General features: G+C 42.2%; 3 protein-coding genes across 3 annotated transcripts; all 3 read right to left on the minus strand.

Annotated features, from left to right (window-relative positions):
* Positions 1-940: 940 nt before the first annotated feature.
* LOC117814078 (E3 ubiquitin-protein ligase TRIM21-like) lies at positions 941-5873 on the minus strand. The gene is made up of 2 exons (XM_034685191.1): positions 5807-5873; positions 941-2664 (listed from the first exon to the last, which is right to left on the minus strand). Exon 2 carries the CDS (start codon positions 2653-2655, stop codon positions 982-984), a length of 1674 nt encoding a protein of 557 aa, XP_034541082.1. The 5' UTR covers positions 2656-2664; positions 5807-5873; the 3' UTR covers positions 941-981.
* A 946-nt stretch (positions 5874-6819) lies between these two features.
* Positions 6820-8861, minus strand: LOC117814577 (E3 ubiquitin-protein ligase TRIM21-like). Its single transcript, XM_034685992.1, has one exon. It carries the CDS (start codon positions 8859-8861, stop codon positions 7218-7220), a length of 1644 nt encoding a protein of 547 aa, XP_034541883.1. The 3' UTR covers positions 6820-7217.
* Positions 8862-11907: 3046 nt separating this feature from the next.
* Positions 11908-13581, minus strand: LOC117814079 (E3 ubiquitin-protein ligase TRIM21-like). The gene has a single exon (XM_034685192.1). It carries the CDS (start codon positions 13579-13581, stop codon positions 11908-11910), a length of 1674 nt encoding a protein of 557 aa, XP_034541083.1.
* Positions 13582-17515: the final 3934 nt, after the last annotated feature.

The following is a 17515-nucleotide window of genomic DNA, read 5'->3' on the forward strand; positions in this document are numbered from 1 at the left end:
AGAACTTATTCATCAAGACTGGAAAATGAAGTAAATCAAATGTATAGATCCAGAGTCTGCAGACAAACAATGTCAAGATATGTTTGCAGACTGCAGCTAACATTAGCAGAGCTAGCACCACCAGCCTTGAGTCCTCCTTGCACGTTAACGTTCACATACTTGTGCTGGATACACTCCTGTCTGTCTGATCCATTTGAGTGGTTATATACCAGTTTAACCAGACACAGCCTACAAACAACTTGATCTCTTCTTTCTAGATCAACATACTGACAAACCACGCCACGCTACGAGACGCCATCTGTCATCTGTTTGCTTGTTTCCATCAGGGGTTAAGAGAAGACTTAGCTGAGATCCAGGAGAACAACACACATTTTGTTATAGAGTAAATTGAATGTATGGATGCATGTCAGCTTCGGGCTTTCGTACAGAACAAAAGAGATCCTTGCAAGATATTGTAATAAACACAAAGCACAAAACTGGGTTAATTCCAAACTTTTATTTCATTCATTAAGGCAAGCACCAATCAGGTATGGGCGGGGTCAGAAAGTCCCAAGTCTTTATACACAAAGTTTCTCTTTTTGTTACATAAAATAAAGAAAACATCATTTTGTCTTACAGACTGATCTTCAGTGATGTGTGCTGCTTCGATCAGAGAATCAAAACCTTTTAGATTTAGCAGACAGACATTCAAGATGAGTATAAATACTTCTGATTACATGTTTTCAGTTGATTTCACTGTCTTGAAGGGAAGTAAAGAAGTGATGAAGACTGATAGATCAATATGCTTAAACTGATCAATACAGTAACATTGATTTGATGTATTTATCAGAAGTAATGAGACATTTAAAGAAAAGGAGACATGTAAAAATAAAAAGGACCCACATTGATCTGAATCTGAATAAATGTATTAACATCATCAATCATTTACATTGATCACATTAAATGATTGTAAATCTTTGTGTTGAAAATCAAATAGTGGTTCTACTCACTGTGACGGACAGGAGAGATGATCAGAGGAGCAGAGTTTTTACCACCATCATTAGAACAGGGTTCAAAGTATGGGTAGAGTTTCTCAGTGAAGGAGCAGCCAGTGAAGGAGTAGATCAGAGCTCTAGCATCAACGTCATAAAAGGAGACCAGACCCTCCTCATAATCCACAAACACCCCCACCTTCTCAGGACCAGGCTGCAGAGAGAGACGGACTGAATGGTGATCACAAGCTGTGTACTCATTTTCATTCCTCAAACGTATCGTCCAGAAACCATCCTGAGGTCTCAGTGTGATTGATCCCTTCCTGTTTATCGACTCTCTGGCCACTCCTAAACCCCACCAAGTCTTCCCTTTAACCTGAACCTCAAAGTAAAATCTGCCTGAAGAGAAACTCTGCTTTGATAAGACAATAGGATAATAACTAAATCTCTCTGGATTGTTTGGGATATTCTTCCTTTTATTACTTTGATAAACGTTTTTTCCATCATCAGACAGGATAAGCCCGGAACCCGCTGTATCAGGATCAAGAGTCAGATCCACCTCATACCGTTGGACTCTCTTCAGCTCAGCCTCATTCTGCTGGACTCTCTTCAGCTCAGCCTCAATCAGCTTCTTCATCTGTTCACTGAGCGTCTCCTCCAGCTGCTTCACAGCTCTCACCACAGTCCCCTCATATGAAGGAGGATGGACTCTGACCCCAGTCCAGTTCTTGTTGGGTGGAGCAGCTTTCAGGGACGTGATGTTTTGGAGGAGATGGAGGTGGTCTTCATAGCGTGAGAGCTTCTTCACTTCAGAGCTTCTCTTCTCCAGGTCAGAGATTTCCTGTTGCAGCTCTTTGATGAAGCCTTCAGCCTGTTTCTCCGTCTCTCTCTGCTTCTCTTTGATCGTGCCCGTCACACGATTTAGGCGTCTCTTAACAGTCTCCATCAGAGCGCTGAAGACCTGAACACCTTCTGCCACCTCTCTGTCTGCATTCTTCTTGCTGAGCTCCACTGACTGTTTGAACTCTTCAAGCTTCAGTCGTCTCTTCTGGATCATCTGCTTGATTTCAGCCTCTGTGTTCCCCAGCTCGGCCTTCTTTCTTTCATATTCTTCTCTCAGAGGAACAACATCATGTGACTTGTGGTCTAAGATAGTGCACAGCATGCAGACACACATCTGGTCGTTCTTACAGAACAGCTCCAGCAGTTTGTCGTGCTTCTCACACATCCTGCCTTCCAGGTTCTCCACAGGGTCGATCAGCTGATGTCTCTTCAGGCCTGTGGTTGTCACGTGAGGCTCCAGGTGAGTCTCACAGTAAGAAACCAGACACACCAGGCAGGACTTCAGGGCCTTCAGTTTGGTTCCAGTGCAGACGTCACAGGGAACTTCTCCTGGTTTTGAAACTTGTTGCTCTGAGCTGCTGCTGCTGGCTTCCTGTTGAGCTGACTGTCTGAACTGAGCGACCATCTCATAGATGAAGGTGTTGACCTTCAGCTCAGGTCTTGTTTTAAAAACCTCTTTACAGTTTGGACAATCATACAGGACTTTACCATCCCAGTGATTAGTGATGCAGGTTTTACAGAAGTTGTGTCCACATGGTGTGCTGACAGGATGAGTGAACACACCCAGACAGATGGAGCACAGGAACTGATCTTCAGTATGAAGACAGCTGGCAGCAGACATTTTTACAACCTGTGGACGAAAGTGATAGTTTGAAAATTTGTTCAGTAATAATGACATTTTTAAAACACATCAAGCTCTTAAAAGGGGAACACCAAGAAAATAATTACATTTTTCATTATTCAAAATGTTTCAGTGAAAGCGCGTTTAAAAAACGGAAGAAAAACAAATAGACTCTGCTGTGCAGCTGAAATAGTTCAGATTAATTCAGCAGTTATCGGCACTGTTTCCATTTCACTCAGCACTTTAACTTTCCTACTCACAGCCACAGTCATTTCCTGGACTTTGTCTGCTTAACTCTTTTTAAAATTGAACCACTGTCAAGTCAAAACGTCAACATGTCAGACCCTCTGGTTTTAACCCTGGACATTGATATCCCTCTTCCCACCCCAAAACAAAAGCATCATATCTCGTTCAGAAATATCCAATCAATCTGACCCTTACCTCTGTTAGCCTCTGCCACTGTCTCAGTTATCCCCTGTATCCCAAACTGAACTGTCCACCATCACTGCCGGTATGAAGAGTTCAACAAGTGTTCTTGACCCCATTCCATCCAATCTGGTTACAAACTGTTTCCCAGACATTCCCCCACTCATAACCAAAATCATGAACTCCTCCCTGAAGTCTGGTTCAGTCCCCCAAACACTCTAATCTGCAACTGTTACCATATCCTCAAGAAACCTGGACTCAATCCTGACAGCATGTGTAACTTCCGGCCCATCTGAGGCAGTATCACTTGTTAAAATTCTACCTCACCGGCCGACATCAGTTCATTCACATTAACAACTGCTCCTCGTCCATAGCTCCCCTCTGTCTCGAAGCGTCCCCCAGGGTTCAATGCTTGGTCCCCTCATGTTCATCATTTACTTACTCCACCATGGCAACATCATCAGTCAGCATTGTCTCCACTATCACTTTTAAGCCGATGACATCCAGCTTTACATTTCCTCTAACTCAATCACCACTGAAACCCTTTCTACAACAATCAACTGTCTTACCGAAATAAAAAAATTGCAGCACAACAACTTTCCATCTATAAATCTTGGAAAATCTGACCTCATAATTATTGGCCCCAAGTCCTTCACAAATTCCCCAAAAATGTCAGCCTCACAATCAACAACTCATCCATATCTCCCTCACCTCACATCCGCAACCTTGGTATCATTTTTGACAGCAACCCTTCCTTTGAACATCACGTCACCCAGCTCACTAAAACTGCCTTCTTCCACCTCAAGAACATTGCTCTTCCGTCTAATTCACCCATTCTCTGCCGCTGAAACATCAACCCACGGCCTCATCACATCCTGCCTTGATTACTGTAATAGCATCGTCTACGGAACCTCATCCAAGGCCCCCTGTAAACTACATTACAAACAGAACTCTGCTGCACGACTCCTCACCCACACCTGCTCGTGTGTCCACATCACCCCTGCAACATCTCCTTTGGCTCCCTGTCCCTTACCACATCCATTTTAAAATCCTGCTCCTCACCCTCAAAGCCCTCCACCACCAGGCCCCTTCCTGCCTCACTGACCTCCACCGCCATCACACGCCCTCCCGTAGTCTCGGTTCTTCAAACACCAACCTCCTGTCTCATCCTCTGAGAACCAAACACCGAACCTGGGAGGACAGAGCCTTCTCTATAGTCACCCCCTCCCTCTGGAACTCACTCCCCACACACATTGAAAACCGCACTGACCCTTCCATATTCAAATCCCTGTTAAAAACTCACCTTTTCCAGCAAACGTTTAATGTGTGGTTGTGTTGTTTTGTTTGTGTGTGATATTATTATATTTCTTAATTTCTTTACCTGTTGTTATAACTTTTATTTTAACTATTTTCAAAATAAATGTCTAATTAATAATAATAAAAGCGGTAGGCTGTTATCCATCTATTCAACAACAGCATGATTAAGCCAGGAAAAGCAACATGACATATCTGATGGGTATATTTTGACACTACAATAAAAAGATAAACTATGATGTATTTTTTGGAATCTTTCAAAAGTTGTAAACACAACAACCATCTGAAAGTCGCCAGATTATGCTCTTTAAACCGTCCCTGAAAACTCTCCCCAGTGTGGTCGCCCTACTGCCCGCCCCTCAGAGCTACGTCTCCCCTTTGGTAAGGTTCTCAGTCCCTCCTTCCTGACCCCCTCCACCCGCCTGGCTTCGTGTTTCCCCTAGTGAGTTTTGTTTTTGGGAAGTCTAGAATCTGTCCCTTAAAGGGGGAAGTACTGTCATGAGTTGCTGTTGTTAGGTTTGTTCCCTCCCTGTTTGGTGTCTTGATTGTTATTTCCTAATGTTTTGTAGTCTTTAGCTTAATGTCTCATGTCTTGTGTTCCAGTATTGTTTGTGTGAGTATGTTTGTCTATGATTCTTAAGTTTATAGTGTTTCCTGTTTTATTTTGTATTTCTTGTACCCTGTTTGATTCCACTCATGAGTTTCATCTGTGTCTTTTGTCACACCTGTGTTGATCACACTTTGTGTATATAGTCTCTCTGTTTCACCTTTCTGGCATCAGTTCATTGTGAGTCTTACCTGAGTTTGTCCTCTTGCATTTATTGGTGTTCTTCTCCTGTGGTAACTAAGTAAAGTAATGTATTACTTTTCTAAAAAGTATCTAATAATGTGTAATGTATTACTTTCTTTGAGTAACTACCTCAACACTGTACGTGATGACGTAAGGTGTGTGCCTCAGTCCACTTTGTAAAAGTGCCGTGTCAACACAAAACAACCCGAGGACAAGTTCAACAATTTATCAGTTTTTTCTTTTATGTCTCAATCAGAACGAATCAAACAAGCTACAGGTGAGTGTTTGCTTAAGGCTTGTTCCTGTGAGGCTGAACCGGTTTAGGCAGTGTATTTTTCTTTGTGATGGCTAAATATAGCCTCTGCTTCATACAGTACATGTTGGTGCTAAAACAAACTCAATCATTAAGACTTTGTAGCATCAAAAGTTCTTTCACAGTCACAGAATAAGTCAGAAAAAGTGTGTAAAAAAGCTACAGATTATCCTAGCCACGACTGCATTTTTAAGCATTTGAACTCGCTGCTATTGTTTCCTTTTCACCTCTGTTTCGTTGTGAAGTGTTAAAAAATGTTGAGTGAAGGTTAGTAAGTGTTTGTTGGGTTTGTTTGGCCGTGTACTCACCAGAGTTTGTCAGTAGAAGCTTCAGTTTGTCTTTAGAGAGAAGGTCGTGTCGGCTGCAGCTCCGCTGTGACTCAGAATTAATCAAATTTCAATTCAAGAATAACAAGTTTCTCCTCTTTCAGTATTGCTCCTCCCCTCAGAGCTACACCGAGAGGAGGAGTTTAATGCCTGGTCTGATACAGAACCCTAACTTAGCTTTGGATCAAGATGACTGTTTTATTGTTTGTTTCTTTTGGAGTTTATGATGAGAGTAATACAGCAGCCAGAAGGAGATACAAACAAGTAGACAATAGAACTACGGAAGCCTTTAGTGGACACGCATACACACATTTTATTGAGTCTGTTTTCATGTGATAGCGAGTCCATTTCATCTGTTTCATTGAGATGTCGACCTAACCAGCAGAATGAATAAAGATCTCAAAAAACAACCGACATGAACTCATTGATGTCAACAAGAAAAGTACGCAGAGATCTCAGGACAACAAGAACTTATTCATCAAGACTGGAAAATGAAGTAAATCAAATGTATAGATCCAGAGTCTGCAGACAAACAATATCATGATATGTTTGCAGACTGCGCCTAACATTAGCAGAGCTAGCACCACCAGCCTTGAGTCCTCCTTGCACGTTAACGTTCACATACTTGTGCTGGATACACTTCAGTCTGTCCGCTCCATTTGAGTGGTTATATACCAGTTTAACCAGACACAGCCTACAAACAACTTGATCTCTTCTTTCTAGATCAACATACTAACAAACCACGCCACGCTACGAGACGCCATCTGTCACCTGTTTGCTTGTTTCCATCAGGGGTTAAGAGAAGACTTAGCTGAGATCCAGGAGAACAACACACATTTTGTTATAGAGTAAATGAAATGTATTGTTGCATGTCAGCTTCGGCGTCCGTACAGAACAAAAGAGATCCTTACAAGATATTGTAATAAACCTACATTAAGGTAACTTAATTCTAATCCATAATGTCAGATAAATGGAAATAACACAAAGCACAACACTGGGTTAATCTCAAACTTTAATTTCATTCATTAAGGCAGGCGCCAATCAGATATGGGCGGGGTCAGAAAGTCCCAAGTCTTTATACACAAAGTTTCCCTTTTTGTTAAATAAAATAAAGAAAACATCATTTTGTCTTACAGACTGATCTTCAGTGATTTTTCAGGGAAGTAAAGAAGTGATGAGGACTGATAGATCAATATGATTAAACTGATCAATACAGTAACATTGGTTTGATGTATTTGTCAGAAGCAATGACGCATTTAAAGAAAAGGAGACATGTAAAAATAAAAGGACCCACATTGATCTTAATCTGAATAAATGTATTAACATCATCAATCATTTACATTGATCACATTAAATGATTGGAAATCTTTGTGTAGAAAATCAAGTAGTGGTTCTACTCAGTGTGACGGACAGGAGAGATGATCAGAGGAGCAGAGTTTTTACCTCGCTCATTAGGATAGGGACAAAAGTATGGGTAGAGTTTCTCAGTGAAGGAGCAGCCAGTGAAGGAGTAGATCAGAGCTGCAGCATCAACGTCATAAAAGGAGAGCAGACCCTCCTCATAGTCCACAAACACCCCCACCTTCTCAGGATCAGACTGTAGAGAGAGATCGACTGGAGGGTCAGCAAGAGCTCTGTACTCATTTTCATTCCTCAACCATATCGTCCAGAAACCTTTCTGAGGAGTCAGTGTAATGTCTCCCTTCCTGTTGATCGACTCTCTGGCCACTCCTAAACCCCACCCCACCTTCCCTTTAACCTGAACCTCGAAGTAAAATCTGCCTGAAGAGAAACTCTGCTTTGCTATCACAATAATGTAATTACTAAATCTCTCTGGATTTTTTGGGAGATTCCTCCTCACATCCCTGTGATGAACTTGTTTTCCATCATCAGACAGGATGAGATTAGGATGTGCTGTATCAGGATCAAGAGTCAGATCCACCTCATACTGCTGGACTCTCTTCAGCTCGGCCTCAAACAGCTTCTTCATCTGTTCACTGAGCGTCTCCTCCAGCTGCTTCACAGCTCTCACCACAGTCCCCTCATATGAAGGAGGATGGACTCTGACTCCATTCCAGTTCTTGGTGGGTGGAGCAGCGTTCAGGGACGTGATGTTTTTGAGGAGGTGGAAGTGGTCTTCATTTTGTGAGAGCTTCTTCACTTCAGAGCTTCTCTTCTCCAGCTCAGAGATTTCCTTTTGCAGCTCTTTGATGAAGCCTTCAGCCTGTTTCTCCGTCTCTCTCTGCTTCTCTTTGATCGTGTCCATCAGATTATTTAGGCGTCTCTCAACAGTCTCCATCAGAGCGCTGAAGACCTGAACACCTTCTGCCATCTCTCTATCTGCATTCTTCTTGCTGAGCTCCACTGACTGTTTGAACTCTTCAAGCTTCAGTCGTCTCTTCTGGATCATCTGCTGAATTTCAGCCTCTGTGTTCCCCAGCTCGACCTTCTTTCCTTCATATCCTTCTCTCAGAGGAACAACATCATGTGTCTTGTGGTCTAAGATAGTGCACATCATGCAGACACACATCTGGTCGTTCTTACAGAACAGCTCCAGCAGTTTGTCGTGCTTCTCACACATCCTGCCTTCCAGGTTCTCTACAGGGTCCATCAGCTGATGTCTCTTCAGACCTGACATTGTTAGGTGAGGCTCCAGGTGAGTCTTACAGTAAGAAGCCAGACACACCAGGCAGGACTTCAGGGCCTTCAGTTTGGTTCCAGTGCAGACATCACAGGGAACTTCTCCTGGTTTTGAAACTTGTTGCTCTGAGCTGCTGCTGCTGGCTTCCTGTTGAGCTGACTGTCTGAACTGAGCGACCATCTCAGAGATGAAGGTGTTGACCTTCAGCTCAGGTTTTGTGTTGAAAACCTCTTTACAGTTTGGACAATCATATGGGACTTTAACATCCCAGTGATCAGTGATGCAGGTTTTACAGAAGTTGTGTCCACATGGTGTGCTGACAGGATCAGTGAACACATCCAGACAGACGGAGCACAGGAACTGATCCTCAGTATGAAGACAGCTGGCAGCAGACATTTTTACAATTTCTACAGGAAAAAAAGTGAAAGATTAACAAGTTGTACAGAAATAATATTATTGTTAGTCCACTCTGAGAGACTGCATTAGTAAATAGTTTCAGAATAATGTTCCTCAGAGTACATGATATCATTAAAAGATTCAGAGAACTGGAGACACCTCTACATTTGGGACAAGGACAAAACCAAGACTTGATGAATCTGGTCTTCAGGACCTGAGGCAGCACTGTTTAAACGATAGACATGACTCTGCAGTGGAAGTCACTGCATTAAAAACAGACATGACTCTGTAGTGGAAGTCACTGCATTAAAAACAGACATGACTCTGTAGTGGAAGTCACTGCATTAAAAAACAGACATGACTGTAGTGGAAGTCACTGCATTAAACACAGACATGACTCTGTAGTGGAAGTCACTGCATTAAAAACAGACATGACTCTGTAGTGGAAGTCACTGCATTAAAAACAGACATGACTCTGTAGTGGAAGTCACTGCATTAAAAACAGACATTAAGTGAGACAATTTAGACATCTACAGGTATTTTATTTTACTTTGAGTTCTGTCAAGTTACTGCAGCTGACAACATGCTGCTTCCTGTTATAGCCCTTTCAAAATAAAGTTTTTTTGGACTATGTAACATGAAGGGACTTTTATTTTGAAAAGTTTTTTTTTCGGAAATTAAATGTTTATCTTCAAAGTAGCTTAACTACGATTAGCAGCAGCTTTAAGGAGTTAAAATATTTGCGGTTGTTCTTTTCGCTTCACTGACAGCTACAGTCATCGATCCTACTCAGCTTGGACTTTAAAAAAAACGAGTTGAAACACGCTTTAAGGTAGAGCCGTTGCAACAGAGATGAAAATCCCTGCAGGGCGAGCTTCAGCTGCTTCTGTTTTATGAGCGTTGCTCAGCTCTGAAGTGTCACAGGGTAACACAGAGGAGGGGGGTCTGATCTACGTTGTTATCTGTCACATATCACTCTGCTACGCTATTACATTTACCTGCCACTTCACTTCTATCACATACATACATAGTTGGCCTAGTTAGCAGTGCAGAATTGGGTGTATTGTTTTTGTTAAGCCGTTCAGCCCCCGTTGTACCTGGCACGCACCCCGTAGTTTGAGAAGCACTGCCGTAACGGAAGTCACTGTCTGTCTACGACATTCCACTTTCCATGTAGTCAAATGTAGTGTAGTCACTCTCTTGCCCCTGGAACATGTGTTTGCTGAGATGGCTGCTGAAAAGGCAGACCTCGTGTTGTGAAAGACACAAACTAATGACAGCTCACAGGAAAGGACTTCCTCTTCATGGTACAACATGTTTCTGTAAGATAGCTTACAAGGTTTCTAAAATATCAATTGGAGACTTATGTCGGCCACAGAGGACAAAATACATTTAGGAAAAAAGCAAGTAAAGTAGCTGAGATGAACAGAAGCTGTCACTGCATTTAGTGTAAATCTAACTAGTCTAAGTTCAGTCACTGTTGTTCTGTTTTCACCTCTGTTTTGTTTTGAAGTGTTAAAAAACGTTGAGTGAAAGTTAGTAAGTGTTTGTTGGGTTTGTTTGGCCGTGTACTCACCAGAGTTTGTCAGTAGTAGCTTCAGTTTGTCTTCAGAGAGAAAGTCGTGTCGACTGCAGCTCTGCTGTGACTCAGAATTAATTAACTTTCAATTCAAGAATAACAAGTTAAAGTTTATCCTCTTCCAGTGTTGCTCCTCCCCTCAGAGCTACGCTGAGAGGAGGAGTTTAATGCCTGGTCTGAGACAGAACCCTGACTTAGCTTTGGAGCAAGATGACTGTTTTATTGTTTGTTTCTTTTTGAGTTTATGATGAGAGTAATACAGCAGCCAGAAGGAGATACAAACAAGCAGACAACAGAACTACGGAAGCCTTTAGTGGACACGCATACACACATTTCATTGAGTCTATTTTCCTGTGATAGCGAGTCCATTTCATCTGTTTCATTGAGATGTCGACCTAACCAGCAGAATGAATAAAGATCTCAAAAAACAGCTGACATGAACTCATTGTTGTCAACAAGAAAAGTACACAGAGATCTCAGGACAACAAGAACTTATTCATCAAGACTGGAAAATGAAGTAAATCAAATGTATAGATCCAGAGTCTGCAGACAAACAATGTCAAGATATGTTTGCAGACTGTGCCTAACATTAGCAGAGCTAGCACCACCAGCCTTGAGTCCTCTTTGTACGTTAACGTTCACATACTGGTGCTGGATACACTCCTGTCTGTCTGCTCCATTTGAGTGGTTATATACCAGTTTAACCAGACACAGCCTACAAACAACTTGATCTCTTCTTCTAGATCAACATACTGACAAACCACACCACGCTACGAGACGCCATCTGTCACCTGTTTGCTTGTTTACATCAGGGGTTAAGAGAAGACTTAGCTGAGATCCAGGAGAACAACACACATTTTGTTATAGAGTAAATTGAATGTATGGATGCATGTCAGCTTCGGGCTTTCGTACAGAACAAAAGAGATCCTTGCAAGATATTGTAATAAACACAAAGCACAAAACTGGGTTAATTCCAAACTTTTATTTCATTCATTAAGGCAAGCACCAATCAGGTATGGGCGGGGTCAGAAAGTCCCAAGTCTTTATACACAAAGTTTCTCTTTTTGTTACATAAAATAAAGAAAACATCATTTTGTCTTACAGACTGATCTTCAGTGATGTGTGCTGCTTCGATCAGAGAATCAAAACCTTTTAGATTTAGCAGACAGACATTCAAGATGAGTATAAATACTTCTGAGTACATGTTTTCTGCTGATTTTACCGTCTTGAAGGGAAGTAAAGAAGTGATGAGGACTAATAGATCAATATGCTTAAACTGATCAATACAGTAACATTGATTTGATGTATTTATCAGAAGTAATGAGACATTTAAAGAAAAGGAGACATGTAAAAATAAAAAGGACCCACATTGATCTGAATCTGAATAAATGTATTAACATCATCAATCATTTACATTGATCACATTAAATGATTGGAAATCTTCGTGTAGAAAATCAAGTCGTGGTTCTACTCAGTGTGACGGACAGGAGAGATGATCAGAGGAGCAGAGTTTTTACCACCATCATTAGAACAGGGTTCAAAGTATGGGTAGAGTTTCTCAGTGAAGGAGCAGCCAGTGAAGGAGTGTATCAGAGCTGCAGCATCAACGTCATAAAAGGAGACCAGACCCTCCTCATAATCCACAAACACCCCCACCTTCTCAGGACCAGGCTGCAGAGAGAGACGGACTGAATGGTGATCACAAGCTGTGTACTCATTTTCATTCCTCAAACGTATCGTCCAGAAACCATCCTGAGGTCTCAGTGTGATTGATCCCTTCCTGTTTATCGACTCTCTGGCCACTCCTAAACCCCACCAAGTCTTCCCTTTAACCTGAACCTCAAAGTAAAATCTGCCTGAAGAGAAACTCTGCTTTGATAAGACAATAGGATAATAACTAAATCTCTCTGGATTGTTTGGGATATTCTTCCTTTTATTACTTTGATAAACGTTTTTTCCATCATCAGACAGGATAAGCCCGGAACCCGCTGTATCAGGATCAAGAGTCAGATCCACCTCATACCGTTGGACTCTCTTCAGCTCAGCCTCATTCTGCTGGACTCTCTTCAGCTCAGCCTCAATCAGCTTCTTCATCTGTTCACTGAGCGTCTCCTCCAGCTGCTTCACAGCTCTCACCACAGTCCCCTCATATGAAGGAGGATGGACTCTGACCCCAGTCCAGTTCTTGTTGGGTGGAGCAGCTTTCAGGGACGTGATGTTTTGGAGGAGATGGAGGTGGTCTTCATAGCGTGAGAGCTTCTTCACTTCAGAGCTTCTCTTCTCCAGGTCAGAGATTTCCTGTTGCAGCTCTTTGATGAAGCCTTCAGCCTGTTTCTCCGTCTCTCTCTGCTTCTCTTTGATCGTGCCCGTCACACGATTTAGGCGTCTCTTAACAGTCTCCATCAGAGCGCTGAAGACCTGAACACCTTCTGCCACCTCTCTGTCTGCATTCTTCTTGCTGAGCTCCACTGACTGTTTGAACTCTTCAAGCTTCAGTCGTCTCTTCTGGATCATCTGCTTGATTTCAGCCTCTGTGTTCCCCAGCTCGGCCTTCTTTCTTTCATATTCTTCTCTCAGAGGAACAACATCATGTGACTTGTGGTCTAAGATAGTGCACAGCATGCAGACACACATCTGGTCGTTCTTACAGAACAGCTCCAGCAGTTTGTCGTGCTTCTCACACATCCTGCCTTCCAGGTTCTCCACAGGGTCGATCAGCTGATGTCTCTTCAGGCCTGTGGTTGTCACGTGAGGCTCCAGGTGAGTCTCACAGTAAGAAACCAGACACACCAGGCAGGACTTCAGGGCCTTCAGTTTGGTTCCAGTGCAGACGTCACAGGGAACTTCTCCTGGTTTTGAAACTTGTTGCTCTGAGCTGCTGCTGCTGGCTTCCTGTTGAGCTGACTGTCTGAACTGAGCGACCATCTCATAGATGAAGGTATTGACCTTCAGCTCAGGTCTTGTTTTAAAAACCTCTTTACAGTTTGGACAATCATACAGGACTTTACCATCCCAGTGATTAGTGATGCAGGTTTTACAGAAGTTGTGTCCACACGGTGTGCTGACAGGATGAGTGAACACACCCAGACAGATGGAGCACAGGAACTGATCTTCAGTATGAAGACAGCTGGCAGCAGACATTTTTACAACCTGTGGACGAAAGTGATAGTTTGAAAATTTGTTCAGTAATAATGACATTTTTAAAACACATCAAGCTCTTAAAAGGGGAACACCAAGAAAATAATTACATTTTTCATTATTCAAAATGTTTCAGTGAAAGCACGTTTAAAAAACGGAAGAAAAACAAATAGACTCTGCTGTGCAGCTGAAATAGTTCAGATTAATTCAGCAGTTATCGGCACTGTTTCCATTTAACTCAGCACTTTAACTTTCCTACTCACAGCCACAGTCATTTCCTAGACTTTGTCTGCTTAACTCTTTTTAAAATTGAACCACTGTCAAGTCAAAACGTCAACATGTCAGACCCTCTGGTTTTAACCCTGGACAATGATATCCCTCTTCCCACCCCAAAACAAAAGCATCATATCTCGTTCAGAAATATCAAATCAATCCGACCCTTACCTCTGTTAGCCTCTGCCACTGTCTCAGTTATCCCCTGTATCCCCAACTGAACTGTCCACCATCACTGCAGGTATGAAGAGTTCAACAAGTGTTCTTGACCCCATTCCATCCAATCTGGTTACAAACTGTTTCCCAGACATTCCCCCACTCATAACCAAAATCATGAACTCCTCCCTGAAGTCTGGTTCAGTCCCCCAAACACTCTAATCTGCAACTGTTACCATATCCTCAAGAAACCTGGACTCAATCCTGACAGCATGTGTAACTTCCGGCCCATCTGAGGCAGTATCACTTGTTAAAATTCTACCTCACCGGCCGACATCAGTTCATTCACATTAACAACTGCTCCTCGTCCATAGCTCCCCTCTGTCTCAAAGCGTCCCCCAGGGTTCAATGCTTGGTCCCCTCATGTTCATCATTTACTTACTCCACCATGGCAACATCATCAGTCAGCATTGTCTCCACTATCACTTTTAAGCCGATGACATCCAGCTTTACATTTCCTCTAACTCAATCACCACCAAAACCCTTTCTAAAACAATCAACTGTCTTACCGAAATAAAAAAATTGCAGCACAACAACTTTCCATCTATAAATCTTGGAAAATCTGACCTCATAATTATTGGCCCCAAGTCCTTCACAAATTCCCCAAAAATGTCAGCCTCACAATCAACAACTCATCCATATCTCCCTCACCTCACATCCGCAACCTTGGTATCATTTTTGACAGCAACCCTTCCTTTGAACATCACGTCACCCAGCTCACTAAAACTGCCTTCTTCCACCTCAAGAACATTGCTCTTCCGTCTAATTCACCCATTCTCTGCCGCTGAAACATCAACCCACGGCCTCATCACATCCTGCCTTGATTACTGTAATAGCATCGTCTACGGAACCTCATCCAAGGCCCCCTGTAAACTACATTACAAACAGAACTCTGCTGCACGACTCCTCACCCACACCTGCTCGTGTGTCCACATCACCCCTGCAACATCTCCTTTGGCTCCCTGTCCCTTACCACATCCATTTTAAAATCCTGCTCCTCACCCTCAAAGCCCTCCACCACCAGGCCCCTTCCTGCCTCACTGACCTCCACCGCCATCACACGCCCTCCCGTAGTCTCGGTTCGTCAAACACCAACCTCCTGTCTCATCCTCTGAGAACCAAACACCGAACCTGGGAGGACAGATCCTTCTCTATAGTCACCCCCTCCCTCTGGAACTCACTCCCCACACACATTGAAAACCGCACTGACCCTTCCATATTCAAATCCCTGTTAAAAACTCACCTTTTCCAGCAAACGTTTAATGTGTGGTTGTGTTGTTTTGTTTGTGTGTGATATTATTATATTTCTTAATTTCTTTACCTGTTGTTATAACTTTTATTTTAACTATTTTCAAAATAAATGTCTAATTAATAATAATAAAAGCAGTAGGCGGTTATCCATCTATTCAACAACAGCATGATTAAGCCAGGAAAAGCAACATGACATATCTGATGGGTATATTTTGACACTACAATAAAAAGATAAACTATGATGTATTTTTTGGAATCTTTCAAAAGTTGTAACCACAACAACCATCTGAAAGTCGCCAGATTACGCTCTTTAAACCGTCCCTGAAAACTCTCCCCAGTGTGGTCGCCCTACTGCCCGCCCCTCAGAGCTACGTCTCCCCTTTGGTAAGGTTCTCAGTCCCTCCTTCCTGACCCCCTCCACCCGCCTGGCTTAGTGTTTCCCCTAGTGAGTTTTGTTTTTGGGAAGTCTAGAATCTGTCCCTTAAAGGGGGAAGTACTGTCATGAGTTGCTGTTGTTAGGTTTGTTCCCTCCCTGTTTGGTGTCTTGATTGTTATTTCCTAATGTTTTGTAGTCTTTAGCTTAATGTCTCATGTCTTGTGTTCCAGTATTGTTTGTGTGAGTATGTTTGTCTATGATTCTTAAGTTTATAGTGTTTCCTGTTTTATTTTGTATTTCTTGTACCCTGTTTGATTCCACTCATGAGTTTCATCTGTGTCTTTTGTCACACCTGTGTTGATCACACTTTGTGTATATAGTCTCTCTGTTTCACCTTTCTGGCATCAGTTCATTGTGAGTCTTACCTGAGTTTGTCCTCTTGCATTTATTGGTGTTCTTCTCCTGTGGTAACTAAGTAAAGTAATGTATTACTTTTCTAAAAAGTATCTAATAATGTGTAATGTATTACTTTCTTTGAGTAACTACCTCAACACTGTAGGTGATGACGTAAGGTGTGTGCCTCAGTCCACTTTGTAAAAGTGCCGTGTCAACACAAAACAACCCGAGGACAAGTTCAACAATTTATCAGTTTTTTCTTTTATGTCTCAATCAGAACGAATCAAACAAGCTACAGGTGAGTGTTTGCTTAAGGCTTGTTCCTGTGAGGCTGAACCGGTTTAGGCAGTGTATTTTTCTTTGTGATGGCTAAATATAGCCTCTGCTTCATACAGTACATGTTGGTGCTAAAACAAACTCAATCATTAAGACTTTGTAGCATCAAAAGTTCTTTCACAGTCACAGAATAAGTCAGAAAAAGTGTGTAAAAAAGCTACAGATTATCCTAGCCACGACTGCATTTTTAAGCATTTGAACTCGCTGCTATTGTTTCCTTTTCACCTCTGTTTCGTTGTGAAGTGTTAAAAAATGTTGAGTGAAGGTTAGTAAGTGTTTGTTGGGTTTGTTTGGCCGTGTACTCACCAGAGTTTGTCAGTAGAAGCTTCAGTTTGTCTTTAGAGAGAAAGTCGTGTCGGCTGCAGCTCCGCTGTGACTCAGAATTAATCAAATTTCAATTCAAGAATAACAAGTTTCTCCTCTTTCAGTATTGCTCCTCCCCTCAGAGCTACACCGAGAGGAGGAGTTTAATGCCTGGTCTGAGACAGAACCCTAACTTAGCTTTGGATCAAGATGACTGTTTTATTGTTTGTTTCTTTTGGAGTTTATGATGAGAGTAATACAGCAGCCAGAAGGAGATACAAACAAGCAGACAATAGAACTACGGAAGCCTTTAGTGGACACGCATACACACATTTTATTGAGTCTGTTTTCATGTGATAGCGAGTCCATTTCATCTGTTTCATTGAGATGTCGACCTAACCAGCAGAATGAATAAAGATCTCAAGAAACAGCCGACATGAACTCATTGTTATCATCAAGAAAAGTACACAGAGATCTCAGGACAACAAGAACTTATTCATCAAGACTGGAAAATGAAGTAAATCAAATGTATAGATCCAGAGTCTGCAGACAAACAATATCATGATATGTTTGCAGACTGCGCCTAACATTAGCAGAGCTAGCACCACCAGCCTCGAGTCCTCCTTGCACGTTAACGTTCACATACTTGTGCTGGATACACTTCAGTCTGTCCGCTCCATTTGAGTGGTTATATACCAGTTTAACCAGACACATCCTACAAACAACTTGATCTCTTCTTTCTAGATCAACATACTAACAAACCACGCCACGCTACGAGACGCCATC

Source organism: Notolabrus celidotus, chromosome 6 (assembly GCF_009762535.1).
Source record: "Notolabrus celidotus isolate fNotCel1 chromosome 6, fNotCel1.pri, whole genome shotgun sequence".
In the NCBI taxonomy this organism is placed as follows: Eukaryota; Metazoa; Chordata; class Actinopteri; order Labriformes; family Labridae; genus Notolabrus; species Notolabrus celidotus.

Bases quoted from the DNA above. Each gene is read 5' to 3' on its own strand.
- LOC117814078 (XM_034685191.1), bottom strand. From the start codon at position 2,655: ATGTCTGCTGCCAGCTGTCTTCATACTGAAGATCAGTTCCTGTGCTCC.
- LOC117814577 (XM_034685992.1), bottom strand. From the start codon at position 8,861: ATGTCTGCTGCCAGCTGTCTTCATACTGAGGATCAGTTCCTGTGCTCC.
- LOC117814079 (XM_034685192.1), bottom strand. From the start codon at position 13,581: ATGTCTGCTGCCAGCTGTCTTCATACTGAAGATCAGTTCCTGTGCTCC.